The sequence below is a fragment of the Scyliorhinus torazame genome, chromosome 30 (assembly GCF_047496885.1).
Source record: "Scyliorhinus torazame isolate Kashiwa2021f chromosome 30, sScyTor2.1, whole genome shotgun sequence".
Taxonomy (NCBI): domain Eukaryota; kingdom Metazoa; phylum Chordata; class Chondrichthyes; order Carcharhiniformes; family Scyliorhinidae; genus Scyliorhinus; species Scyliorhinus torazame.
Genome location: NC_092736.1, coordinates 19,829,163 through 19,856,447, shown reverse-complemented (window position 1 = coordinate 19,856,447; position 27,285 = coordinate 19,829,163). Strand labels below are relative to the sequence as shown.

The window sequence follows — 27,285 nt, the reverse complement described above, 5'->3', positions numbered from 1 at the left end:
AGCCTGCGGTTACGTTCTGTAATGAAGATTGCGTCCAGCTACGAGTTCGTTTTTTTTTTGTGGGGGGTGTAACGTACCAACGACCATCATGCCCTCTTATCCATCACTCCTGTACGGTAGAGGTTTTATTTAATCTTAATATTTCCCAATTATTCTTCTGTACGTTGAGGATATCATTATAACTAAGGATGCTCCGTCACATATTGTGTACGCATCTTAGATGAAGCGAAGAGCTTTTCCTCTTGACCTACTTACTCTATTGTCAAACTTGGTAGAGAAAAATTACAAAGTGCTTTGTTAAAATTTTCTTCTGAGCAAAGATTGTGCAAAGTTATCAAGAGTGATGCCTCCACGCCTGGAAAGGGAGTTAAGGATGGATAATATTCCTCCTTCATGACTGTATCATCTGCTAGGAATGTAGGCACTGGAAGAGGACATTCAGCCCCTTGAACTTGTACCATCATTCATGGCCGATCATCGATTCTCCCAACGAATCTGCAGTTTAAATAGGGTTTCGTAGAATTTACAGTGCAGAAGGAGGCCATTCGGCCCATCGAGTCTGCACCGGCACTTTGAAAGAGCACCCTACCCAATCCCCATAACCCAGTAGCCCCACCCAACACTAAGGGCAATTTTGGACACTAAGGGCAATTTAGCATGGCCAGTCCACCTAACCTGCACAACTTTGGACTGTGGGAGGAAACCGGAGCACCCGGAGGAAACCCACATACACACGGGGAGGATGTGCAGACTCCGCACAGACAGCGACCCACGCCGGGAATCGAACCTGGGACCCTGGAGCTGTGAAGCACTTGTGCTAACCACCACACTACTGTCTGACTTCATAGGGCCTGCATTGTCAAAACTGCTCTAAACCTACATGGATCCCTCTTTCCAGCACTTGGCCCACAGCCTTGAATGGTCATCCACCTAATTTTTTAAAGGTTATTATGTTTCCTGCCTCGACTATCCTTCCAGGCAGTGCATTCCAGATTCCCAGAATAATTTTCCTCGAGTGCCCTGCAAACCTCACCCTAAATTATGCCCATTCGTTATTGACCCTTCAACTAAGGGGAACAGCTGCTTCCTATGCCCCTCATAATTTTAGAAGACCATAGACTGCTTTCCTCCTTGAGGGGCAAAGCTGACTGGTGGTGGTTTAACCTGAGGATCACCGCACCCCTGTATGATAAAGGTTGTATTTAATCTTAATATTGCAAGGGGCAAGGTTGAGAAGATGGAGCCTTCATGAGTAACCTCAGCCGATTCAGGAATTGAACTCACGCAGCTGGCGAACCATCACAAACCAGCTGTCTAGCCAGGTGAGCTGAACCGACTGGGGTGTATAATACTGTACTCCACAGTCAGGCCCCCCATCAGCCTTTCCTGCTCAAAGACAACAACCCGAGCCTATCCAGCTCAGATGCTCCATCCCAGGTAAAGTCCTGATGAATCTCCTCTGCACCCTCTCTCGTGCAATCACACCCTGCCTACAGTGAGGCGACCAGAACTGCACACAATACTCCAGCTGTGGCCTAACCAAAATCTTGTATTAATGACTGGCTTCGTGACAAAGTTGCTCGTTTCCCCCCACCCCCTCCTCCCGCAGGTCCATCCCACCTGCCTGCACTCTCCTATCAAACTCCTTCATCATTTTAAAGCTGCCTTATTTCCAGAGAAAATAGCCCCAGCCTGTTCAGCATACGGAACACACAAGGAACAACTCCTCTTCTGTCACTGCGGCTGTGTGTTCAATCTGTTCTCGCCCCTGCTCAGCTCTGCACCACTGTGACTTTTAGGTACCTGTGAAGCCTATCCAGATGACTTGGATGTTACTGTTGAGTGAGCGCCAATTTATGATAGATTTGATGGTTGTGTTGCGTTGAGCCTTGCATCTGTTGGGCATGGGATTGAGACTATCCAAGCTCATTTTAAGTTGGAATCTGGTCAACTCCTTGACAAGGGAGTTTGGCTGGAACACCATCTGTCTGGGCTGGATTCGCACCAATGTGCGCCCACTGCCATGGACAGCAAGGAACAAAGAAACAACAGTAGCAAAAACAAGCATGAAACTAGAGCCCAAATCCAAAGCCTGTCTTAGTGATTCACGTTGGGCGAGAGTGGAGTCAAACCTCCCCCTTCAAAATGTACTTCTAATAGCTATTGTACACCTGGTTGTCACGTGGACACCGCGATGACACGGGTACAAAAGAGGTCACGGAGCGGGGGCACAGGAGTTCTCCCTGGAGCACAGGCAGACAAACCGCATGCAAGAGTTGCTCAGAGTTAACGATAAACCTTCATTGTTCTAAGTCCTTGGTTGCCAATTGTTGCAACCTAGTTTTTCTATAGTTATGAAGCAAGGTTTTGCTGATTGTACAAATCATGTCAGTAGCCCAATGACACAAAATGGCTTTGAGCGGAGGTGACGGCTTTGACAGTGGAAGTATCAGTTGGGTGAGATGCAATAACCTGGGTAGTCTGAAGTTTCTAATTGTGGAGAATCTTCAGCACTGTTCTGAAGAACCTTGGAAAAAATGGCCATGATAGTCTGGGGACTCGAGGCTGTCTGGGAGCTGAGGGGATGTGATGGCTTTGGACATCGATCTAAACAGCTTTCAGCATCTAACGCTTGAAAACCTTGGTTACAGATCAAAGGAGCCTTGAGCAGGGAGCTAAGATGCTGGAGGTGTTAAAATGTTTAGCATTGATGAAGATGCCCAAACGGGTTAGAGCAGCACGGTAGCATAGTGGTTAGCATGGTGGCTTCACAGCGCCAGGGGCTGTTTAGCACAGGGCTAAATCGCTGGCTTTGAAAGCAGACCAACGCAGGCCAGCAGCACGGTTCGATTCCCGTAACAGCCTCCCCGAACAGGCGCCGGAATGTGGTGACTAGGGGCTTTTCACAGTAACTTCATTTGAAGCCTACTTGTGACAATAAGCGATTTTCATTTTTTTTTTCAGGGTCCCAGGTTTGATTCCCCGCTGGGTCACTGTCTGTGCAGAGTCTGCACGTCCTCCCCGTGCCTGCGTGGATTTCCTCCGGGTGCTCCGGTTTCCTCCCACAATCCAAAGACCTGCAGGTTAGGTGGCTTGGCCATGATAAATTGCCCTTTGTGTCTAAAAAGGTTAGGAGGGGTTATTGGGTTACGGGGATAGGGTGGAAGTGAGGCCTTAAGTGGGTCGGTGCAGACTTGATGGGCCGAATGGCCTCCTTCTGCACTGTATGCTCTATGTACGCACTGGAAAATATAGGCCTCGACTTCAAAGCCGCACGGTGGCACAGTGGTTGGCACTGCTGCCTCACAACACCAGGCACCCAGGTTTGATTACGGTCTTAGGTGACTGTCTGTGTGGGGTTTGCAAATTCTCCCCATGTCTGCGTGGGTTTCCTCCCACAGTCCAAAGATGTGCAGCTTAAGTGGGGTCACGGGAGTAGGGTGGGGGAGTGGGTCTAGGTGGGATGCTCTTTCAGAGGGTCAGTGCAGACTCAATGGGTCGAATGGCCTCCTTATGCACTGTTGGGATTCAATGGTTCTTGGACAGTGCAATGGTGATGTCCTGCCTAGTTACTGGTGAATAATTGCAGCTGGTTTGAGGAAGCAGAGAGGAGGCTGCTATACATAGAATTGTATTGAGTCATACAAGAGGGATTTGATTTGATTTGCTTTAATCTGACTTATTATTGTCACATGTATTAGTATACAGTCAAAAGTATTGTTTCTTGCATGCTGTACAAACAATGCATACCGTACATAGGGAAGGAAGGAGAGACTGCAGAATATAATGTTACAGTTATAGCAAGGTGTAGAGAAAAGATCAACTTAATACGAGGGAAGTCCATTCAAAAGTCCGATAGCAGTAGGGAAGAAGCTGTTCTAGAGTCGGTTGGTACGTGACCTCAAACTTTGGTATCTTTTTCCTGACGGAAGAAGGTGGAAGAGAGTATGTCCGGGGTGAGTGGGGTCCTTAATTATGCTGGCTGCCTTTCTGAGGCAGTGGGAATTATAGATAGAGTCAATGGATGGGAGGCTGGTTTGCGTGATGGATTGGGCTACATTCATGACCTTTTGTAGTTTCCTGCGGTCTTGGGCAGAGCAGGATCCATACCAAGCTGTGATACAACCAGAAAGATTGCTTTCTATGGTTCATCTGTAGAAGTTGGTGAGGGTCGTAGCTGACATGCCAAATTTCCTTAGTCTTCTGAGAAAGTAGAGTCATTGGTGGGCTTTCTTAACTATAGTGTCGGCATGGGGGGACCAGGACAGGCTGTTGGTGATCTGTACACCTAAAAACGTGAAGCTCTCGACCCTTTCTACTTCGTTCCCATTGATATAGACAGGGGCATGTTCTCCACTACCCTTCCTGAAGTCGATGACAACCTCCTTCGTTTTGTTGACATCTCCTTTGTTTTGTTGAGGAAAGATCGGATGAGGAGAAAGCGGGAGAGAAAACAACCCAAAAAAAGGCAAACCATTGATTTGAAAATGTATTTATTGCATACCCTTGAGCAAATGATTCGAGGATTCTAGTTACTTTAGCCAAATAGCAGATTTCCATCAAACGATGAATTGCCCTTGAGGGACATGCACCAGTGTCGGTGTGCGGAAAAGGAAAGTTTGCAGTTTTATTGGTGGCTTCTGCGCTAAAAGTTAAAATGTCCTGTGCAAATGGAGACTTAAGATGTGGAAGATTATATACACAAGGAGAAGTGGATTCTTGGGCCAAGATTGGACCACTCAAATCCCACAATGAGAGAACTGAAAGGTTCCAGCACTGGTGTAGGTAAGTATGTTCAGTGTCAGCTACAGTACTATCATTAATTTTATTCATATGAAAGTTCTCTCTCTAAGGCAGTATTAATAATGGTCAAGAGGCTTGATCTAGGGCCATCTATAAATGACCAGGGGCGGGATTCTCCCCTACCCGGCGGGGCGGGGGATCCCGGCGGGATGGGAGTGGCGGGAACCACTCCGGCGCCGGGCCGCCCCAAAGGTGCGGAAGTCTCCGCACCTTTAGGGGCCAAGCCCTCACCTTGAGGGGCTAGGCCCGCGCCGGAGTGGTTGGCGCTCCGCCGGCTGGCGGGGAAAGGCCTTGGGCGCCACGCCAGCCGGGGCCGAAAGGTCGTCACCGGACGACGCATGCTCGGGAGTGTCAGCGGCTGCTGACGTCATCCCCGCGCGCAGGGGAGGGGGTCTCTTCCGCCTCTGCCATAGTGAAGACCATGGCGAAGGCGGAAGAAGAAGAGTGCCCCCACGGCACAGGCCCGCCCGAGGATCGGCGGGCCCCGATCGCGGGCCAGCCCACCGTGGGGGCACTCCCCGGGGCCAGATCGCCCCCCCCCCCCCCCCAGGACCCCGGAGCATGCCCGCGCCGCCTTGTCCCGTCGTTCAAAAGGTGGTTTAATCCATGCTGGCGGAACAGGCATTCCAGCAGCGGGACTTCGGCCCATCGCAGGCCGGAGAATCGGTGGGGGTGGGCCCGCCGACCGGCGCGATTCCCGCCCCCGCCGAATCTCTGGTGGCGGAGAATTGGGGACACGGTGGGGGGCGGGATTCACTCCAGCCCCCGGCTATTCTCCGACCCGGCGTGGGGTCGGAGAATCCCGCCCCTTAAAAGGCACCCGCTCCCAACCTTCAGGAATGGCAATGGGAAAGATGCAAGTCCAGCTGAAGTACCAGACAAGGAAAAGAGGTTGTACTTCAAACACCTATGAAATGTGCATAATTTTGTGGAGGTCTCAGACGTTGGCTGGAGAGCTGTCAAGATCCCCACTTTGCCTCTTTTCGGGAAGGCCTACTACACCTTATCCCACTCAGGCACGTGATAGGTCAGCAGGCGACCTTCCCCGAGGATTCAGGGGTTGAGATCCCGCCTGCCGGGGGCTGCTAGCCAATCAGAGGCCTGCAGCTCTTCTATAGGCAACAGCACCACTGGGGAGTTGGTGGCTGCTGTCAGCACCAGACCCAAACTGGGCCATGGATCAAAGAGGGGCCCAAGCCTTAGGTTTGTGGTGGCGGGTTGTGGGGGAAGGTGTTGGCCATTGAGGATGGTGGAGGGAGGTTAACAGCAAGGGCAAGTACTGCCTCTTAGTAGATCATCCCACCACCTGGATGCTGGTTCCTTCGAACAAGGGACAACCCCATCCCACTTAAGACCCTCAATTGGCGGCTGGGTGTGAAGGCCATCCATGGACCTTCCTGCCCTGGTCTTCATTGGGGTGGAGGCAGGAGGGGGCAGCATCCTCCCCACCCCTCCCCCCGCTCCACACCTTGCCTGATGAAATGTCGACAAACTCACCACGGGGGAGGGGGCACAAGATCCTCCCAACATCTTGCTTGCCAATGAGAGGGAAAGAGGGGAACCACAAGGGGTAGAAGATGCCAACATCATTCTGTTATTGTTAAAAAAAAAAACAGGATTGAAGCAAGTGTAACAACGGCAGTTAAATTTCTCTTGGCCTCCCTATTGTGTGGTTCTGCACTCTTACCCAGGGCTGACTGTGTATCTCCACACCCCCCCACCCCCGCTCAAAATCCACTTGGAAAACTCTTCAATCTTCTGCTCCCAAGATCAAATCAACACCTCTACAGTAAAATCAACACCTGCACAGTAAAATCAACACCTGTAAAGTAAACTCAACACCTGTACAGTAAAATCAACACCTGTACAGTAAAATCAACACCTGTAAAGTAAAATCAACACCTGTACAGTAAAATCAACACCTGTAAAGTAAACTCAACACATGTAAAGTAAAATCAACACCTGTACAGTAAAATCAACACCTGTAAAGTAAACTCAACACATGTAAAGTAAAATCAACACCTGTACAGTAAAATCAACACATGTAAAGTAAACTCAACACCTGTACAGTAAAATCAACACCTGTACAGTAAAATCAACACCTGTAAAGTAAAATCAACACCTGTAAAGTAAACTCAACACCTGTACAGTAAAATCAACACATGTAAAGTAAAATCAATACCTGTAAAGTAAACTCAACACGTGTACAGTAAAAGCAACACCTGTACAGTAAAATCAACACATGTAAAGTAAACTCAACACCTGTACAGTAAAATCAACACATGTAAAGTAAAATCAACACCTGCACAGTAAAATCAACACCTGTAAAGTAAAATCAACACCTGTACAGTAAAATCAACACCTGTACAGTAAAATCAACACCTGTAAAGTAAAATCAACACGTGTACAGTAAAATCAACACCTGTAAAGTAAAATCAACACCTGCACAGTAAAATCAACACCTGTAAAGTAAAATCAACACCTGCACAGTAAAATCAACACCTGTAAAGTAAAATCAACACCTGTAAAGTAAACTCAACACGTGTACAGTAAAATCAACACCTGCACAGTAAAATCAACACCTGTAAAGTAAAATCAACACATGTAAAGTAAAATCAACACCTGCACAGTAAAATCAACACCTGTAAAGTAAAATCAATACCTGCACAGTAAAATCAACACCTGTAAAGTAAACTCAACACGTGTACAGTAAAATCAACACCTGTACAGTAAACTCAACACCTGCACAGTAAAATCAACACCTGTAAAGTAAAATCAACACCTGTAAAGTAAAATCAACACCTGTGAAGTAAAATCAACACCTGTTGGAATGTCCTATGGCTGATGACGCCGTGCTTGAGCCACGTTTTGAAGTGAAACTCGAAACAACTTGGCTACAGCTCTTCATTAGATTGAAATGGGTTTGGGTTTGGCATCGTGGAACGAAAGTAGTGACATTCTACGTAACGTGTTGGCTATACCAGAAGGTTCAATGACTAACACCGTGCTTGAACATATACATATACAAACTCTCCAAGGAAAGGCAGCAATCATGTATTGCCAGTTAACTATCCACATGTGGAATATAAAAATCCTAGCGTCGAGTACTGAGATGCAGATCTGCCGAGCAAGAGTTCTGAGCAGTTTTTTTTTAAAAATGCGTTCGTGGGATGTGGTCATCGCTGGCAAGGCCAATATTTATTGCCCATTCCTAACGGCCCTTGAAAAGATGGTGGTGAGCCGCCATCTTGAACCGCTGCAGTCCGTGAGGTGTAGGTACACCAAGTGTGCTGTTAGAGAGGGAATTTCAGGATTTTGACCCAGCGACAGTGAAGGAACGGCCGATACATTTCCAAGTCAGGACGGTGTGTGGCTTGGAGGGGAACGTGCAGGTGGTGGCGCTCCCATGCCTCTGCTGCCCTGGTCTTGTGAGGTGGTCCCAGGTTTGGAAAATGCTGTTGAAGGAGCTTTGGTGAGTTGCTGCAGTGCATCCTCTAAATGATACACACGGCTGCCAATGTGTCGCTGTGCTGGAGGAAGTGAATGATTAACATAGCTGTTGGGCTGCCAAACAAGCACCCCGACCACCATGAGACCAAAAGACATAGGAGCAGAATTGGGCCATTTGTCCCATCGAGTCTGCTCCGCCATTGAGCCATGGCTGATAGGTTTCTCGTCCCCATGCCATCACCATTCCAGCAACACCGAGATATTTCACTGGGGGTTGTTACAATTACTTCAATCCTGTGTTTCTTTAACAACAACAGAATGATGTTGGCATTTTCCAAGCCTTGTTGCACCTCTCTTTTGTGTCGAGCATCTTGAGTGTTGTTGGAGCTACACTCATCCAGGCAAGGGGAGAGTATTCCATTCCATTCCTGACTACCGTATAGATGGTGGACAGGCTTTGGGGAGTCAGGAATTGGGTTGACTAGCCTGTACTTTTCTTTTTTTTTTATTAAATATTTTATTGAAATTTTTTGGTCAACCAACACAGTACATTGTGCATCCTTTACACAATATTATAACAACACAAATAACAATGACCTATTTTATAAACAAAAAAAATGAATAAATAATAAATAACAAAAATGAATACTAACCCTAATTGGCAACTGCCTTGTCACAAGTAACACTCTTCAAAAATATAATTTAACAGTCCAATATATAATTATCTGTAGCAACGACCCATACATACTATACAGTATATATTAACAACCCTGAGAGTCCTTCTGGTTCCTCCTCCACCCCCCCCCCCCCCCCCCGATCCTGGGCTGCTGCTGCTGCCTTCTTTTTCCCATTCCGTCTATCTTTCTGCGAGGTATTCGACGAACGGTTGCCACCGCCTGGTGAACCCTTGAGCCGACCCCCTTAGGACGAACTTAATCCGCTCTAGCTTTATAAACCCCGCCATGTCATTTATCCAGGTCTCCACCCCCGGGGGCTTGGCTTCTTTCCACATTAGCAATATCCTGCGCCGGGCTACTAGGGACGCAAAGGCCAAAACATCGGCCTCTCTCGCCTCCTGCACTCCCGGCTCCTGTGCAATCCCAAATATAGCCAACCCCCAGCTTGGTTCGACCCGGACTCCTACTACTTTTGAAAGCACCTTTGTCACCCCCATCCAAAACCCCTGTAGTGCCGGGCATGACCAAAACATATGGGTATGATTCGCTGGGCTTCTCGAGCACCTCGCACACCTATCCTCCACCCCAAAAAATTTACTGAGCCGTGCTCCAGTCATATGTGCCCTGTGTAATACCTTAAACTGAATCAGGCTTAGCCTGGCACACGAGGACGACGAGTTTACCCTGCTTAGGGCATCTGCCCACAGCCCCTCCTCGATCTCCTCCCCCAGCTCTTCTTCCCATTTCCCTTTTAGTTCATCTACCATAGTCTCCCCTTCGTCCCTCATTTCTCTATATATATCTGACACCTTACCATCCCCCACCCATGTCTTTGAGATCACTCTGTCCTGCACCTCTTGTGTCGGGAGCTGCGGGAATTCCCTCACCTGTTGCCTCGCAAAAGCCCTCAGTTGCATATACCTGAATGCATTCCCTTGGGGCAACCCATATTTCTCGGTCAGCGCTCCCAGACGCGCGAACTTCCCATCCACAAACAGATCTTTCAGTTGCGTTATTCCTGCTCTTTGCCACATTCCATATCCCCCATCCATTCCCCCCGGGGCAAACCTATGATTGTTTCTTATCGGGGACCCCCCCAAGGCTCCAGTCTTTCCCCTATGCCGTCTCCGCTGTCCCCAAATCTTCAGTGTAGCCACCACCACCGGGCTTGTGGTGTAGTTCCTCGGTGAGAACGGCAATGGGGCTGTCACCATAGCCTGTAGGCTAGTCCCCCTACAGGACTCCCTCTCTAATCTCTTCCACGCCCCTCCCTCCTCCTCTCCCATCCACTTACTCACCATTGAAATATTAGCGGCCCAATAATACTCACTTAGGCTCGGTAGTGCCAGCCCCCCCCTATCCCTGCTACGCTGTAAGAATCCCTTCCTCACTCTCGGGGTCTTCCCGGCCCACACAAAACCCATGATGCTCTTTTCAATCCTTTTAAAAAAAGCCTTCGTGATCACCACCGGGAGGCACTGAAACACAAAGAGGAATCTCGGGAGGACCACCATCTTAACCGCCTGCACCCTCCCTGCCAGTGACAGGGATACCATATCCCATCTCTTGAAATCCTCCTCCATCTGTTCCACCAACCGCGTTAAATTTAACCTATGCAATGTGCCCCAATTCTTAGCTATCTGGATCCCCAGGTAACGAAAGTCCCTTGTTACCTTCCTCAACGGTAGGTCCTCTATTTCTCTACTCTGCTCCCCTGGATGCACCACAAACAACTCACTTTTCCCCATGTTCAATTTATACCCTGAAAAATCCCCAAACTCCCCAAGTATCCGCATTATTTCTGGCATCCCCTCCACCGGGTCCGCCACGTATAGTAGCAAATCGTCCGCATACAAAGATACCCGGTGTTCTTCTCCTCCCCTAAGTACTCCCCTCCACTTCTTGGAACCCCTCAACGCTATCGCCAGGGGCTCAATCGCCAGTGCAATCAATAATGGGGACAGAGGGCATCCCTGCCTTGTCCCTCCATGGAGCCGAAAATATGCAGATCCCCGTCCATTCGTGACCACGCTCGCCACTGGGGCCCTATACAACAGCTGCACCCATCTAACATACCCCTCTCCAAAACCAAATCTCCTCAACACCTCCCACAAATAATCCCACTCCACTCTATCAAATGCTTTCTCGGCATCCATCGCCACTACTATCTCCGTTTCTCCCTCTGGTGGGGCCATCATCATTACCCCTAACAACCTCCGTATATTCGTGTTCAGCTGTCTCCCCTTCACAAACCCAGTTTGGTCCTCGTGGACCACCCCCGGGACACATTCCTCTATTCTCATTGCCATTACCTTGGCCAGGACCTTGGCATCTACATTTAGGAGGGAAATAGGTCTATAGGACCCGCATTGTAGCGGGTCTTTTTCCTTCTTTAAGAGAAGCGATATTGTTGCTTCAGACATAGTCGGGGGCAGTTGTCCCCTTTCCTTTGCCTCATTAAAGGTCCTCGTCAGTACCGGGGCGAGCAAGTCCACATATTTTCTATAGAATTCGACTGGGAATCCATCCGGTCCCGGGGCCTTTCCCGCCTGCATGCTCCTAATTCCTTTCACCACTTCTTCTACCTCGATCTGTGCTCCCAGTCCCACCCTTCCCTGCTCTTCCACCTTGGGAAATTCCAGCCGATCCAAGAAGCCCATCATTCTCTCCCTCCCATCCGGGGGTTGAGCTTCATATAATTTTTTATAAAATGTCTTGAACACTCCATTCATTCTCTCCGCTCCCCGCTCCATCTCTCCTTCCTCATCCCTCACTCCCCCTATTTCCCTCGCTGCTCCCCTTTTCCTCAATTGGTGTGCCAGCAACCTGCTCGCCTTCTCCCCATATTCGTACTGTACACCCTGTGCCTTCCTCCATTGTGCCTCTGCAGTGCCTGGAGTCAGCAAGTCAAATTCTACATGTAGCCTTTGCCTTTTCCTGTACAGTTCCCTCCTCCGGTGCTTCCGCATATTGTCTGTCCACCCTCAAAAGTCCTTGCAGCAACCGCTCCCGTTCCTTGCTCTCCTGCTTCCCTTTATGTGCCCTTATTGATATCAGCTCCCCTCTAACCACCGCCTTCAACGCCTCCCAGACCACTCCCACCTGGACCTCCCCATTATCATTGAGTTCCAAGTACTTTTCAATGCACCCCCTCACCCTTAGACACACCCCCTCATCTGCCATTAGTCCCATGTCCATTCTCCAGGGTGGGCGCCCTCCTGTTTCCTCCCCTATCTCCAAGTCCACCCAGTGTGGAGCGTGATCCGAAATGGCTATAGCCGTATACTCCGTTCCCCTCACCTTCGGGATCAATGCCCTACCCAACACAAAAAAGTCTATTCGCGAGTAGACTTTATGGACATAGGAGAAAAACGAGAACTCCTTACTCCTAGGTCTGCTAAATCTCCACGGGTCTACACCTCCCATCTGTTCCATAAAATCTTTAAGTACCTTGGCTGCTGCCGGCCTCCTTCCAGCCCTGGACTTCGACCTATCCAGCCCTGGTTCCAACACCGTATTAAAATCTCCCCCCATTATCAGCTTTCCCATCTCTAGGTCCGGAATGCGTCCTAGCATCCGCCTCATAAAATTGGCATCATCCCAGTTCGGGGCATATACGTTTACCAAAACCACCGTCTCCCCCTGTAGTTTGCCACTCACCATCACGTATCTGCCCCCATTATCCGCCACTATAGTCTTTGCCTCGAACATTACCCGCTTCCCCACTAATATAGCCACCCCCCTGTTTTTCGCATCTAGCCCCGAATGGAACACCTGCCCCACCCATCCTTTGCGTAGCCTAACCTGGTCTATCAGTTTCAGGTGCGTTTCCTGTAACATAACCACATCTGCCTTAAGTTTCTTAAGGTGTGCGAGTACCCGTGCCCTCTTTATCAGCCCGTTCAGCCCTCTCACGTTCCACGTGATCAGCCGAGTTGGGGGGCTTCCTACCCCCCCCCCCCCTTGTCGATTAGCCATCACCTTTTTCCAGCTCCTCACCCGGTTGCCACGCAGCTGTATCTCCCCCAGGCGGTGCCCACCCGCCCATCCTCTCCCATACCAGCTCCCCCCTCTCCCCAGCAGCAGCAACCCAGTAATTCCCCCCTCCCACCCCCCCCGCTAGATCCCCCGCTAGCGTAATTACTCCCCCCATGTTGCTCCCAGAAGTCAGCAAACTCTGGCTGACCTCGGCTTCCCCCCGTGACCTCGGCTCGCACCGTGCGACGCCCCCTCCTTCCTGCTTCTCTATTCCCGCCATGATTATCATAGCGCGGGAACCAAGCCCGCGCTTCTCCCTTGGCCCCGCCCCCAATGGCCAACGCCCCATCTCCTCCACCTCCCCTCCTCCCCCCATCACCACCTGTGGGAGAGAGAAAAGTTACCACATCGCAGGATTAGTACATAAAACATTTGCCCCCCACATTCGCCCCACCACTTTGTTCAAACGTTCTTTTTAATAACCCGCTCATTCCAGTTTTTCTTCCACAATAAAAGTCCACGCTTCATCCGCCGTCTCAAAGTAGTGGTGCCTCCCTCGATATGTGACCCACAGTCTTGCCGGTTGCAGCATTCCAAATTTTATCTTCTTTTTATGAAGCACCGCCTTGGCCCGATTAAAGCTCGCCCTCCTTCTCGCCACCTCCGCACTCCAGTCTTGATAAACGCGGATCACCGCGTTCTCCCATTTACTGCTCCGAGTTTTCTTCGCCCATCTAAGGACCATTTCTCTATCCTTAAAACGGAGGAATCTCACCACTATGGCTCTGGGAATTTCTCCTGCTCTCGGTCCTCGCGCCATCACTCGGTATGCTCCCTCCACCTCCAACGGACCCGCCGGGGCCTCCGCTCCCATTAACGAGTGCAGCATCGTGCTCACATATGCCCCGACGTCCGCTCCCTCCACACCTTCAGGAAGACCAAGAATCCTCAGGTTGTTCCTCCTTGCGTTGTTTTCCAGTGCCTCCAACCTTTCCACACATCGTTTCTGATGTGCCTCCTGCGTCTCCGTCTTCACCACCAGGCCCTGTATGTCGTCCTCATTCTCGGCTGCCTTTGCCTTCACGACCCGAAGCTCCCGCTCCTGGGTCTTTTGTTCCTCCTTTAGCCCTTCGATCGCCTGTAGTGTCGGGGCCAACAGCTCTTTCTTCATTTCCTTTTTGATCTCTTCCACACAGCATTTCAAGAACTCTTGTTGTTCAGGGCCCCATGTTAAACTGCCACCTTCCGACGCCATCTTGGTTTTTGCTTGCCTTCCTTGCCGCTGTTCGAAAGGATCCACTGCAATCTGGCCACTTTCTCCTCCTTTTTCCATCCGTATCCAGGGGGGATTCCCTTCTGGTTTACCGCACAGTGTTTTTAGCCGTCAAAATTGCCGTTGGGGCTCCTATCAAGAGCCCAAAAGTCCGTTTCACAGGGAGCTGCCGAAACGTGCGACTCAGCTGGTCATCGCCGCACCCGGAAGTCCTCTAGCCTGTACTTTTCTATATTGCATTGAGACCTGGACTACATTCAGCGAGTATGAGGGAACATTGATCTGCTGCGTTCTGAATATCAAATAGGAAGACTCAGTTCTTGATGCCGGATCATAAGAATTAGGAGCAGGAGTAGGCCATCTGGCTCCTCGAGCCTGCTCCGCCATTCAATGAGATCATGGCTGATCTTTTGTGGACTCAGCTCCACTTTCCGGCCTGAACACCATAACCCTTAATCCCTTTATTCTTCAAAAAACTAGCTATCTTTATCTTAAAAACATTTAATGAAGGAGCCTCTACTGCTTCACTGGGCAAGGAATTCCATAGATTCACAACCCTTTGGGTGAAGAAGTTCCTCCTAAACTCAGTCCTAAATCTACCTCCCCGTATTTTGAGGCTTTGCCCCCTTGTTCTGCTATCACCCGCCAGTGGAAACAACCTGCCCGCATCTCTGCCCGATCACTTGAGGACAGCTAAGTCACCAAGGTCAATAACTTTTCTCGACCACAGGTGCCTCTTGTCGTAGAGTGTCTACACCAGTTGGGAAATGGGTGGATGTTGAAAGATACGTTTTACCGAGATCTTTCAGGGGTTTCAAAGAACCCAGTGTGAGGTCATCCCCAAGAGGGATGTGAAAACCTGTGACATTGGCTAGGTTGACATGATGATCAATGGCCAACGATAGAGGGTTGTGGGGTTAGGGTGGCTGAAACGAGAAGACCGTGAAAAAAAGCATAGAAAGGAAACAAAGAAACGTGGAAAACAGGAGCGGAAGGAGGCCATTCGGCCCTTCGAGCCTGCTCCGTCATTCGTCGTGATCATCCAACTGAGTAACCTGTTCCCGCTTTCCCCCCCCGCCCCCCCCCTTTCCGTTAATCCCTGGCGCACCATGAGCTACAGCTAACTCCTTCACGAGGCGTAGCATGAATACTCCTGTGGCATCTATTCTCTGGCCTTGTGATGTACATTGCAGCATCTCTGGCAAGGACTGCTGTGGGAGAAATTGGTTTTTCAGCCTTCCACAATCTTTCAATGCGGCAAAGTAATTGAACTTCTTTGGCGCATAAACCATCACCTCTGAAGATGGACGGTAGCCGTACGCTATCCCCACTTATGGCAGGTTGCTCTCAAAGAAAATAGTGACTGCCTGCAAAGAGAGGAATTGCTAAATTGTGTCTTATCAGGGTTAATCTCTTGCGTTACATTTAGTTTAATTGTCTCTTTAAAATATTAGTTAGTGATACACTGCATTCCAGAATAGCAAGGTACAAAATAACTGCCGAACATAAATAGCACGCAGGCGGATAGAAGTACGGGACCAAGCATTACATGTTGTATTTCTCTTATCTTTATTTTCACCCAATTTGCCATCAAACTTTATTGCTAAGCTGCTGAATCCACATTCATTTCTTAGCAACAGATGCAAGCGTGGGATGTGTGGGATTTCTCCTTCTGCACATTTGGATCTGTACCACAGCCGTCCCTTCACCGTCGCTGGGTCAAAATCCTGGAACTCCACTCCCTAACAGCACTGTGGGTGTACCTACGCCACACGGCCTGCGGCGGTCCAAGGAAGCGGCTCACCCACCACCTTCTCGAGGGGCAAGAAGGGATGGGCAGTAAATGTTGGAAAAACCAGCGACGCCCACACCTGGCAGACAAATGAGACACTGGGCGGAACTTTCCCATTTTTTGGCAGAGGGGAGCAACAGGCGGGGAAAGCAATGTGGAAGCCGTTGGCCCCAATGCCGGCTTTCTCCGCCATTTCATTCAGCTGATAGGCAAAAGAAAGTGATGGGACCATGTAACGCTGGCAGGACGGGCTTATAGACCCCCCCCCCCAAAATCCCACCTCCACACAACCTTCACCCCCCCCCCCCATGGAACTCCCCCCCTCCCCCCCCGATGCTGCAGAGAAGGGAAAGAGCTGGTGGAACAAAGGGAAGGGTCTCGAGCAGATGTCTGAAAGGAGAAGGGAGTGGCAGAGCAGGGTGTCCCAGGCTGAGAATATGGGCCGGGATTCTCCACTATCCGGCGGGGCGGGCTGTACCGGCGCCGAGGAGTGGCGTAAACCACTCCGGCGTCGGGCCGCCCGGAAGGTGCGGAATCCTGCCGGCGCTGGCGGGTTGGTGCTGTGCTAACCGGCGCCGAAGGGACTTCGCCAGCCGACGCGAGTTGGCGCATGCGCGGGAACACCAGCGTGTTCTGGCCTGATCCCAGCACATGCGCGGGGGGGGGGTTCTGCTCCGCGCCGGCCATGGTGGACCGTTACGGCGGCCGGCGCGGAGGGAAAGAGTGCGCACACGGCACAGGCCCGCCCGCAGATCGGTGGATCCCGATCACGGCCAGGCGGCCGTGGGGGCCCCCCCCCCGGGGCCAGATACCCCCGCACTCCCCCGAGGACTCCGTAGGCCGTCCGCAGAGCCAGGTCCCGCCGGTAAGGACCTAGTTTGATTTACGCCGGTGGGACTGGCCGCTAACGGGCGGCCACTCGGCCCATCGCGGAGCGGAGGATCGCCGGGGGGGCCACTGCCAACGGCCCCCGACCGGCGCGACGCGATTCCCGCCCCCGCAGAAAAACCGGCGGCGGAGAATCCGGCAGCCGGGGGGGGGGGGGGGGGGGGGGTCAGAGAATCCCACCCATGGCATCTGAAAATATCGACCGATGATGGGCTGAAGGAACATTAGTCACATAATGGGATGGGCTGATATCCTGGAACAGGACAAACAGGACATTCTGCTCGAAATAATCCACGGCCGAAATTTTCTGACACCCCCCCGCCGGGTCGGAGAATCCCCGAGGGGGAGGCGCGAATCCTGTCCCGCTGCCCTGACTCCGGCTGCCCTATTCTTCAGCACTGTTTTTTGGGTGGTGGCGGAATTCCCGCCACACCGGTCGGGGGCCGTTAACAATGGTCCCCCCGGCAATTCTCCTGGCCCCGATGGGCCGAACGGCCATCAATTTTTGGCCAGTCCTGCCGGCGTGAATTACTCACCTCACGCACAGCGGGACCTGGCAGGTAACTGTGCGGGGGCAATCCTGGGGTGGGGGGGAGGTGCGGGGGGATCCGACTCTGGGGGGTCCCCCAGGGTGGCCTGGCAGGCGATCGGGGCCCACCGATCTGCGGGCGGGCTTGTTCATGGGGGCACTTCTTTCTTCCACGCCGGGCGCCTGTCGGGCTCTCCCATATTGTCCGGGGGCCGGCGCGGAGAAGAGAACCCCCCCGCGCATGCGCAAAAATACGTCGGCCCTTCCGCGCATGCGCGAAATCGCGCCGGCCCTTCTGCGCCGGCTGGAGTGCCGCCAACCACTCCGCTGTCCACCTAGCCCCCAAAAATGCGGAGAATTCCTCACTTTCGGAGGCTATTGACACCGGAGTGGTTGGCGTTGGTTTTCCCGCTGGCGTGGGGAAAGGAGAATCCCACACCACATCTCCCCAAGGCACTTTTTGCCGATTCATTTCTTAGTGAATGATGCAGCAGCTTCTTGTGAATGTGCAGATGATGAGGGGCCCCGAAAGCCCAGCCTCTCCCACATGATTATACATCATCACACATACATACATACATTTCCCCCTAAAGGTAAATTCACCTCTGTGATACATTGAGGTGGATCAACTATTACAAGCTTTAGTACTGGCAAAGGGGTCCCAAAAATGTACAGACACATTTCCTATTCTGGATTATTACAATCTGTCTCGTGTTTGTAATGGGCGGCACGGTAGTACAGTGGTTAGCACTGTTGCTTCACAGTGCCAGGGTCCCAGGTTCGATTCACGGCTTGGGTCACTGTCAGTGCGGAGTCTGCACGTTCTCCCCGTGTCTGCGTGGGTTTCCTCCGGGTGCTCCAGTTTCCCCCCACAAGTCCCAAAAGACGTGCTGTTAAGTGAATTGGACGTTCTGAATTCTCCCTCTGTGTACCCGAACAGGTGCCGGAATGTGGCGACTAGGGGCTTTTCACAGTAACTTCATTGCAGTGTCAATGTAAGCCTACTGGTGACTATAATAAAGATTATTACAGAACAAAGAAGATTGTGAAGGGTCCTTACAGGATGGACGTGAAGAAGATCTTAATAATAATAATAATAATAATAATAATAATCACTTGTTGTCACAAGTAGGTTTCAATGAAGTTACTGTGAAAAGCCCCTAGTCGCCATATTCCGGCGCCTGTTCGGGTAAGCTGGTACCGGAATTGATCCGTGCTGCTGGCCTTGTTCTGCATTGCAAGCCAGCGGTTTAGCCCACTGTGCTAAACCAGCCCCTAATCCCAGATCTTATGGGAGAATCTAGAACTAGGCACCACTGTTTAAAGAATAGAGGTCGCCCACTTATAGAATCATACAATTTACAGTGCAGAAGGAGGCCATTTGGCCCATTGAGTCTGCACCGGCCCTTGAAAAGAGCACCCCATTTAAACCCAGGCCTCCACCCTATCCCCATAAGACAGTAACCCCACCTAACCTTTTGGACACCAAGGGGCACTTTCGCATGGCCAATCCACCTAACCTGCCCATCTTTGGACTGCAGACATGGGGAGAACAGTCAGGAAGGAGATGAGGAGAATCTCTGAGGATCGTGAGTCTCTCCCTAAAAAGGCGGTGGAAGCAGAGACTTTAAATATTTTTAAGACTGAGCTGGTTAGATTCTTGATTGACAAGAGGGGTTAAGGTAGAAATGTGGAGCGCAGGTTACAATCAGATCTGCCACCATCTTATTTTCTTTTAATTTGGAAAATCAAATTCATTTTTTTCCAATTAAATGGCACTGTTGTGAGCACTGTTGTGTTTTCCTGGCATGTAGTTAAACCTTCAAATGTGTCTATCAAATAACCTTCACTTTCATTTTGTGTCCGACACCTGCACACATCCTCCAAGTGCATTCATTTCTAGACGCTTTTTTTAAAATTTAGAGTATCCAATTCATTTTTTCCAATTAAGGGGCAATTTAGCGTGGCCAATCCACCTACCCTGCACATCTTTGGGTTGTGGGGGCGAAACCCACGCAAACACGGGGAGAATGTGCAAACTCCACACGGACAGTGACTCGGAGCCGGGATCGAACCTGGGACCTCGGCGCCGTGAGGCATCAGTGCTAACCACTACATCACCCAGCTGCCCAAGCCATGGTCTTATTGAATGACGGAGCAGGCTCGAGGGGCCTCGTGGCCTAATCTTCCTATTTCCTGTGGGAGGTCGGTTAGCTCAGGTGGCTGGACGGCTGGTTCGTGATGCGGAGCGAAGCCAATAGTTCAATTTCCGTACCGGCTGAGGTTTTTCATGGTGCCCTCTCAACCTTGCCCCTCAACTGAGGTGCGGTGACCCTCGGGTTAAATCACCACCAGTCAGCCCTCTCTCAAAAGGGGAGAGTAGACTCGGTTGCTGACTTTCATGTTCCTTAACAATGTCCCTTTATACCTTGAAACCTTTGTCTAAATCATATCTTAACCTTTTAAATTTCGGGGAAGCTTTATTTATTTATTCTGTTATGGGATGTGGGCATCACTGCTGGACCAACATTTGTTGCTCATCCCTAATTGCTCTTGAACTGAGTGGCTTGCTCGACTATCTCAGAGGTCAGTTAAGAGTCAACCACATCACTGTGGGTCTGGAGTCACATGGAGGCCAGACCAGGTAAGGATGGCAGATTTCCTTCCCGAAAGGGCATTAGTGAACCAGATAGATCTTTATGACAATTGATGATAGTTTCATGGTCGCCATTACTCTTCCAATTCCAGACTTATTAAGCAAATTTAAATGCCATCGGTGACATTCCCACAACACCACCGTCTGCAGGATCAGTCCTCGCCGGCGGGACCTTCCGGTCCTGCAGATGTCAAATCCCTGGCGCGGATCTCCCGAGGGCAAGCGTGGGGGCCGAATGTGCACAAAACGGGAAACCCCATTGACAGCTGCGGTATCAGACCATCCCGCTGACGGCCAATCTCCCACCACTGTGACCCAGCATAGAATAGATGCTTAGAATTCCTACAGTCAGGGCAGCATGGTGGCGCAGTGGGTTAGCACTGCTGCCTCACGACGCCGAGGTCCCAGGTTCGATCCCGGCTCTGGGTCACTGTCCGTGTGGAGTTTGCACCTTCTCCCCGTGTTTGCGTGGGTTTCGCCCCCACAACCCAAAGATGTGCAGGGGGGGGTGGATTGGCCATGCTAAATTGCCCCTTAATTAGGAAAAATTAATTTAAATAAAAGAATTTCTACAGTGCAGAAGGAGGCCATTTGGCCCATCGAATCCACACCGACCCTCTGAAAGAGCACCCTACGAAGGCCCACTCCCCCCGCCTTCCCCCGAAAAGTACAGCACAGGAACAGGCTCTTCCGCCTTCCAAGCCTGCGCCGACCATGCTTCCCGTCTAAACTAAAATCTTCTACACTTCCGGGGTCCATATCCCTCTATTCCTATCCTATTCATGTATTTGTCAAGATGCCCCTTAAATGTCACTATCGCCCCTGTTTCAACCACCTCCTCCGGCAGCGAGTTCCAGGCACCCACTACCCTCTGTGTAAAAAACTTGCCTCGTACACCATGCCCTCTAGTAATTGACCCCTCTACCCTGGGAAAAAGTCTCTGACTATCCACTCTGCCTATGCCCCTCATAATTTTGTAGACCTCTATCAGGTCGTCCCTCAACCTCCTTCGTTCCAGTGAGAACAAACCAAGTTTATTCAACCTCTCCTCATAGCTAATGCCCTCCATAACAGGCAACATCCTGGTAAATCTCTTTTGCACCCTCTCTAAAGCCTCCACATCCATGGCGACCAGAATTGAACACTATACTCCAAATGTGGCCTAACTAAGGTTCTATACAGCTGCAATATGACTTGCCAATTTTTATATTCAGTGCCCCGGCCAATGAAGGCAAGCATGCCGTATGCCTTCTTGACAACCTTCTCCACCTGTGTTGCCCCTTTCAGTGACCTGTGGACCTGTACACCAAGATCTCTCTGACTGTCAATATTCTTGAGGGTTCTACCATTCACTGTATATTCCCTCCCTGCATTAGAACTTCCAAAATGCATTACCTCACATTTGTCCGGATTAAAGTCCATCTGTCTTCTCGCCGCCCAAGTCTCCAAACAATCTAAATCTTGCTGTATCCTCTGACAGTCCTCATCGCTATCCGCAATTCCAACCTTTGTGTCGTCCGCAAACTTACTAATCAGGCCAGTTACATTTTCCTCCAAATCATATATGTATACTACGAACAGCAAATGTCCCAGCACTGATCCCTGCGGAACACCACTAGTCACAGCCCTCCAATCAGAAAAACGCCCTTCCATTGCTACTCTCTACTTCTATGACCAAGCCAATTCTGTATCCATCTTGCCAGCTCACCCCTGATCCCGTGTGACTTCACCTTTTGTACCAGTCTGCCATGAGAGATCTTGTCAAAGGCCTTGCTGAAGTCTATATAGACAACATCCACTACCCTACCTGCATCAATCATCTTTGTGACCTCTTCGAAAAACTCTATCAAGTTAGTGAGACACGACCTCCCCTTCACAAAACCGTGCTGCCTCTCGCTAATACATCCACTTGCTTCCAAATGGGAGTAGATCCTGTCTCGACGAATTCTCTCCAGTAATTTCCCTACCACTGACGCAAGGCTCACCGGCCTGTAGTTCCCTGGATTATCCTTGCTACCCTTCTTAAACAAAGGAACAACATTGGGTTTTCTCCATTGGTAATAAGGATTGCCCCCACCCTGCCAGCGCCACGGCCCCAGGGACGCCTGCATCATTTCTTTACACTGAGCACTGCAATATCTGCTGAAAAAAGCTGTCTGTGAGCCAGGCTTTGTCACCAGGGACAGCACTTAGAGTAAATATTGGAAGATTCTGCCCCCCTTTCATTGCTTCTCTTGCTGTTCTTGACTTGACTTCCCCCCACCCCCCCAACCCAGGGTAGGTGGGTTGGCCAGGCTAAATTGTCCCTTAATTGGGAAAAAAATTGGATACTCTAAATTAAAAAAAAAAAGACTTGACTTTAATTCACCCGATTTCCTTCTCGATTCTCCCCCAGTTTCTTTCCCAATCCTTAATCCTCAAAGATCAAGGGGACGGAATGTTGTTCCCGTCGTTCACCAGGGTCTCAGAGGCCACGTTTCCCTCGTCACGTCGCTGTTAGCTCGCACTTCCAGCAAGTTCAGCTGTAAAATATTCATGAGCAGAAGGGACGAGAGGAAAATCTCCTTAACAGGGGATGCCCGATTCTCGAATGTTCCATTCCATTGTCAGAATGCTCCTTGTTGTAGCATTGTCGGCCTTTGTGAACACAAATCTCAAATTGTGGTTCCACAGCTGATGAAGTCATGGAAACCTTTCAGAACAACTTTGTTTCACAGTATTTTAGTGCAAGGCATTTTGGGTTTAGCGTAGAGGCACTGCAGATTTGGTTACCTGGCAACAACATTGTTAAGCAGCACAATTTTTATTTTTACGATGGCTGGCTTCTTTCTTTAACTCTGTCTTCACCTTCTATTGGAAGCTTTAGTTTTTTGAAAATATATTTAGGGTACACAATTCTTTTTTTTCCCCCCCAGTTAAGGGGCAATTTAGCGTGGCCAATCCACCTACCCTGCACATCTTTGGGTTATGGGGGTGAGACCCACGCAGACGCGGGGAGAATGTCTAAAACGAGAGGTCATAATCTTAGAATAAGTGGTGGAAAATTTAAACAGATTTGAGGAAAAACTGCTTCTCCCAAAGGGTTGTGAATCTGTGGAATTCGCTACCCCAGAGTGAGGAAAGAGAAGTTAGACAGATTTTTAATTGGGAATGGGTTGGAGTGTTCTGGAGAACGGGCAGGACGGTGGAGTTGGGGCCAGGATGGGATCAGCCACGATCACATAGAAGGTGTTTAGGGTCGGGAGGCTAAATTGCTAAATTGTCGACTCCCGCTCCTAAGTCAGGTGTTCTAGGGAGGAGATGCTCTGGCTGATCTTGCAATCCGGCTCTTGGCCTGTAGCATTGTAGGTAGTAAATGAGGAACATATCGGCCATGATAGAATGGCAGAGCTGACTCGATGGGCCAAATGGCCTAATTCTGCTCCTATATCTTATGAAGTTATAATGTGCAAACTCCACATGGACAGTGACCTGGGGCTGGGATCGAACCTGGGTCCTCGGCACCGTGAGGCAGCAGTGCTAACCACTGCGCCACCGTGCCACCCCTGCTGGAAGCTTTAGTTAAGAGATGTTTTGGAATTATTCCAAAACTCTGATAAACTCCCAGTTGATCTTGCATCAGATCCTCTCTCTATTCTTCTTCCTCAACCACAGCAACTTGCATTCATATCACGCCTTTAGCACAGTAAAAGTTCCATGAGGAGCATTAGTGGCGAAGTGGTATTGTCACTGGACCAGTAATCCAGAGACCCAGGGTAATGCTCTGGAGATCGGGGTTCGAATCCCACCACGGCAAATGGTGAAATTCGAATTCAATAAAAATCTGGAATTAATCATCTCATAATGCAAGTCATGACTATGAAACCATTGCGTTGCAAAAACCCATCTGGTTCACTGACGGAAATCTGCCATCCTTACCTGGTCTGGCCGACATGTGACTCTTTAAAAATAATAGCTCTGAAGTGACATAGAAAGCCACTCAGTTCAAGGGTAATTGGGTATGTTCAACAAATATTGGACCAACCAGCGATTTCCATAAGGAATTTAAAATAAACTCACGCTACTTAAGACCATTGTAAGATAGGCTGGCTAAAAGCTTGAACGAAGATGTAGCTTCATAAGGAATGTCTACAAAGTGGAAAGTGAAGCGGGGAGGTTAACAACAGGAGCTTAGGGCCCAGACGTCTGAAGGCAAGGTGGAGCAAGAAAACCCGGGGGGAAAACAGAGTTCGGAATCGGAGGAGCGAAGAGGTGTTGGAGGATTGTAGGGCTGGAGGAGGTGACAAAGGCAGAGAGGGCCAAGATGATGGAAGACGATGACAGCAAGACTGATTTAAATTGATACATTGTGAGAAAAGGAGCAAATGTAGGTGACCTGGCAGAGGATGATGGTTAAATGGCAGAACTGTGAGATGGGATATGGGTGGCATAATTTTGAATAAGCTCATGTTTCGGGCTGGAAATGGGGAGTTGGCCACGAGAGCTGTTGTGATCATAATTAAACCTGAAAGTATTATTAAAAGTCAACAATATTTTATATCCAGAACTTAAGAGATATTTTCTTCTCCCCTCTTGCCTGAATCTGGAATGACTGATTCCTGATTATTGCTGCTGGAGGAAAGTCCCATTGAGTGCAGCCCAACTTTGCACACTCCAGGTCTGAAGGGTCACCGGGAATGCATCACCGCCAATACAGGCAGCCCTGAAGCCACTTAATGCTCTCTATCTAGGGAAGAAGTCTCGCCTCAAGAGAGCTGCCGGCCAGCTTGATGGGCCTGTCCCTTAGTCGGCCCAGCAGCGCAGTTGACGTGGTGGCCAGGACCGGGACTACAAGCAGCCTCCTTTTTCTAAGTCTGAGAATCCCAGACTTGGGGGTAATCATAGTTAGGCCCGAGGGGGAGAATGTACCAATAAACCCCCAACAAATCAGGGTTTCGCCCTTCTGGCATCCATACACCGAAAGAAAAATAAAGTAGCAAATCGAGGAAATAGGAATACGAGTCCGAACTGTTTATTTTCCTTCTGGGTATGGCTCAGTTCCAGAAGGATTTCCTCTCCAGGCCTTAGTCACTTGTTTTGACTATTTCAATGCCTTGCACATTGCACCCTCTCTAAACCGGAGGTCACCCTACGTTGTGCTGTCCACAGTCTCACTTGCAACCAACCTCATTCACCCATCCACATTAGAGTCATACAACTAAATGGGAACAAAGTCCCGTAGCGAGCACGTTTAGCCTCGCGTTCCCCGGTGTTCGCAGTGCCGCGAAACACATGGGCTATTCAATGCGACTCGCGTTTTTAAATGACGTCCTGATCTCCGAGGCCCCCGAAGCAATCCCTGGCCCCCTGCCCCTCAACCCGAATGCACTGAGGGAGGGTCTCCCTGCATCTTCCCCAACACCCAACCCGGCAAGCATGCAAAGAAATGCCAACTTGGCAGCGCCCATGCCAGCTGGCAATGCAGCCTGGTCACCTTGGCAGTGACAGGCTGGCACCCAAGTGGCACTGCCAGCCTGGCACGGCCTGGGTGGCACCAGCAGTGCCAGGCCACCACCCTGCCGAGAGGACATGCAGCTGAGGGCCTCTGATCTCCTGGGAAACCCCCACGAGTGGCCGTTCCGCCTGGTCCCCCGAGACCACCGCTTGCCCGAGGTCTCTGAGGCGGATGGGACGAATCCAAAAGCCTCAGGTGCCTTGGGAATCTACACATTAGAGTGAGACTCGAAGTGTCGCGCTCATATACAGATTTGCCAAAACGTGATCCCGCAGGATTTACATCACAACATCTCGCGAGATCGCGTTGGATCGCGCACGGCGTTGTGAGTCAGGCAGATCCCGGGAGCGGGGTCTCCTAGCTTTTATCGGCCACACTGCGTCGCACCGCGCTGCTTATCCGACGCGCGGTGGCCATAGGATCGTGCCCATAGAATCATCCGGCACAGAAAAGGCCCATCAGCCCTTCGCGTCTGCGCCGGTCAAAAACAGTCGCCTAACGTTTCCCATCCCATTTTCCAGTGCTTGGCCCATAGCCCCGTCTGCCCTGGCATCGCCTGGGCGCATCTAAATACATCTTAAATGTTATGAGGGTCTCTGCCTCCTCCACCCTTTCAGGCAGCGAGTCCCACCACTCTCTGGGTGAAAAAGATTTTGCTCAGATCTCCTCTGAACCTCCTTACCTTCAATCTATGCCCCCCTGGTCATTGAACCCTCCACCAAGGGGAAATGATTCTTCCTGTCTATTCTATCTACGTCCTTCATCATTTTATACCTCTCAGTCATGTCCCCCCCTCTGTGTCCTCTGCTCCAAGGAAAACAATCCAAGTCTATCCAATCTCTTCCCAGAACCAACACTGTTGTGTTGGCTCGCCTACATTGGCTCCTGCATGGGCAATGCCTCGATTTTAAAAAATTGGCCACGTCTTTCAAATCCCCCGGTGGCCTCGTGGGCCCCTGACTCTTATCATCCCCTCCAGCTCCTCAATCCCCTTCAGACATTTGCAGCCCTCTCATTCTGGCCCCGTGAGCATCCCAGACTGGCATCGCTCCGGCCGTGCCTCCTGCCGCCTGGGCCCCCGTGTGCTTCGGAATTCCCTCCGCAAACCCCTCCTGCACCTAGGAGCCCAGCTAACTGGGCACTGTGCGCTGCTTATTTTCCCCACCCCCTCCTCCTCCTCCTTGCAGCTGCTGCTTTCTTTCCATTCGTGTCACAGTCGCTGACTCGCTTCAAGTTGCCAATTTTTCATTCGGCTGCCCTGCACCTTTGAATACTGTTGACTGACGCGCCGAGGCCGCAACTTAACGATGTCAGTGTGGTTGACAGCTCACACTTGGGGCGGTTTAGCTCCAGAGGCGTCTCTGTAAGTTGTGCTTCTTCCCCCCCCCCTTTCAGCTGTTTCTCTCTTTCTCTCGTCACCCAGAAGATTCTGCGGCAATCCTGCGGAAGAGCAGACTTCAAGCTTTTTTTAAAAAAAAACAAATTGCTTGGTTCGTGGTTTTTATCTATTTATAATTTCCGTGTCTGGGCTTGTGAGGAACTGCAACGCTGGAGGCCGTCAAGCTAAGATCGTCACCGAGAAATCCAGTGGAGAGTTTGAGGTGATGGCATGGCGGTACTATCACTGGACTACTTGGCGAGAGACCCAGAGTAAAGCTCTGGGGACCCAGCTTCAAATCCCACCGGGGCAGATGGTGAAATTTGAATTCAATAAAAATCTGGAATTAAAAGTCTAACAATGACCA

General features: G+C 50.4%; 1 protein-coding gene across 9 annotated transcripts in view; it reads left to right on the top strand.

The window, feature by feature from the left end:
• LOC140404410 (CD276 antigen-like) overlaps window positions 1–27,285 on the top strand; it is a 370,294-nt gene that overhangs the window by 329,398 nt on the left and 13,611 nt on the right. Inside the window, exon 7 of one of the 9 annotated variants that reach the window (XM_072492912.1) lies at window positions 26,964–27,241. The exons of 6 other annotated variants lie outside the window; for them this stretch is intronic. In XM_072492912.1, the coding sequence (XP_072349013.1) occupies window positions 26,964–27,055 (92 nt within the window). In that variant the 3' untranslated portion in view covers window positions 27,056–27,241. Of the gene's footprint in view, window positions 1–26,963; window positions 27,242–27,285 lie in introns of those variants that run through there. 2 more of the 9 variants (XM_072492907.1, XM_072492906.1) reach the window with 2 other exon arrangements.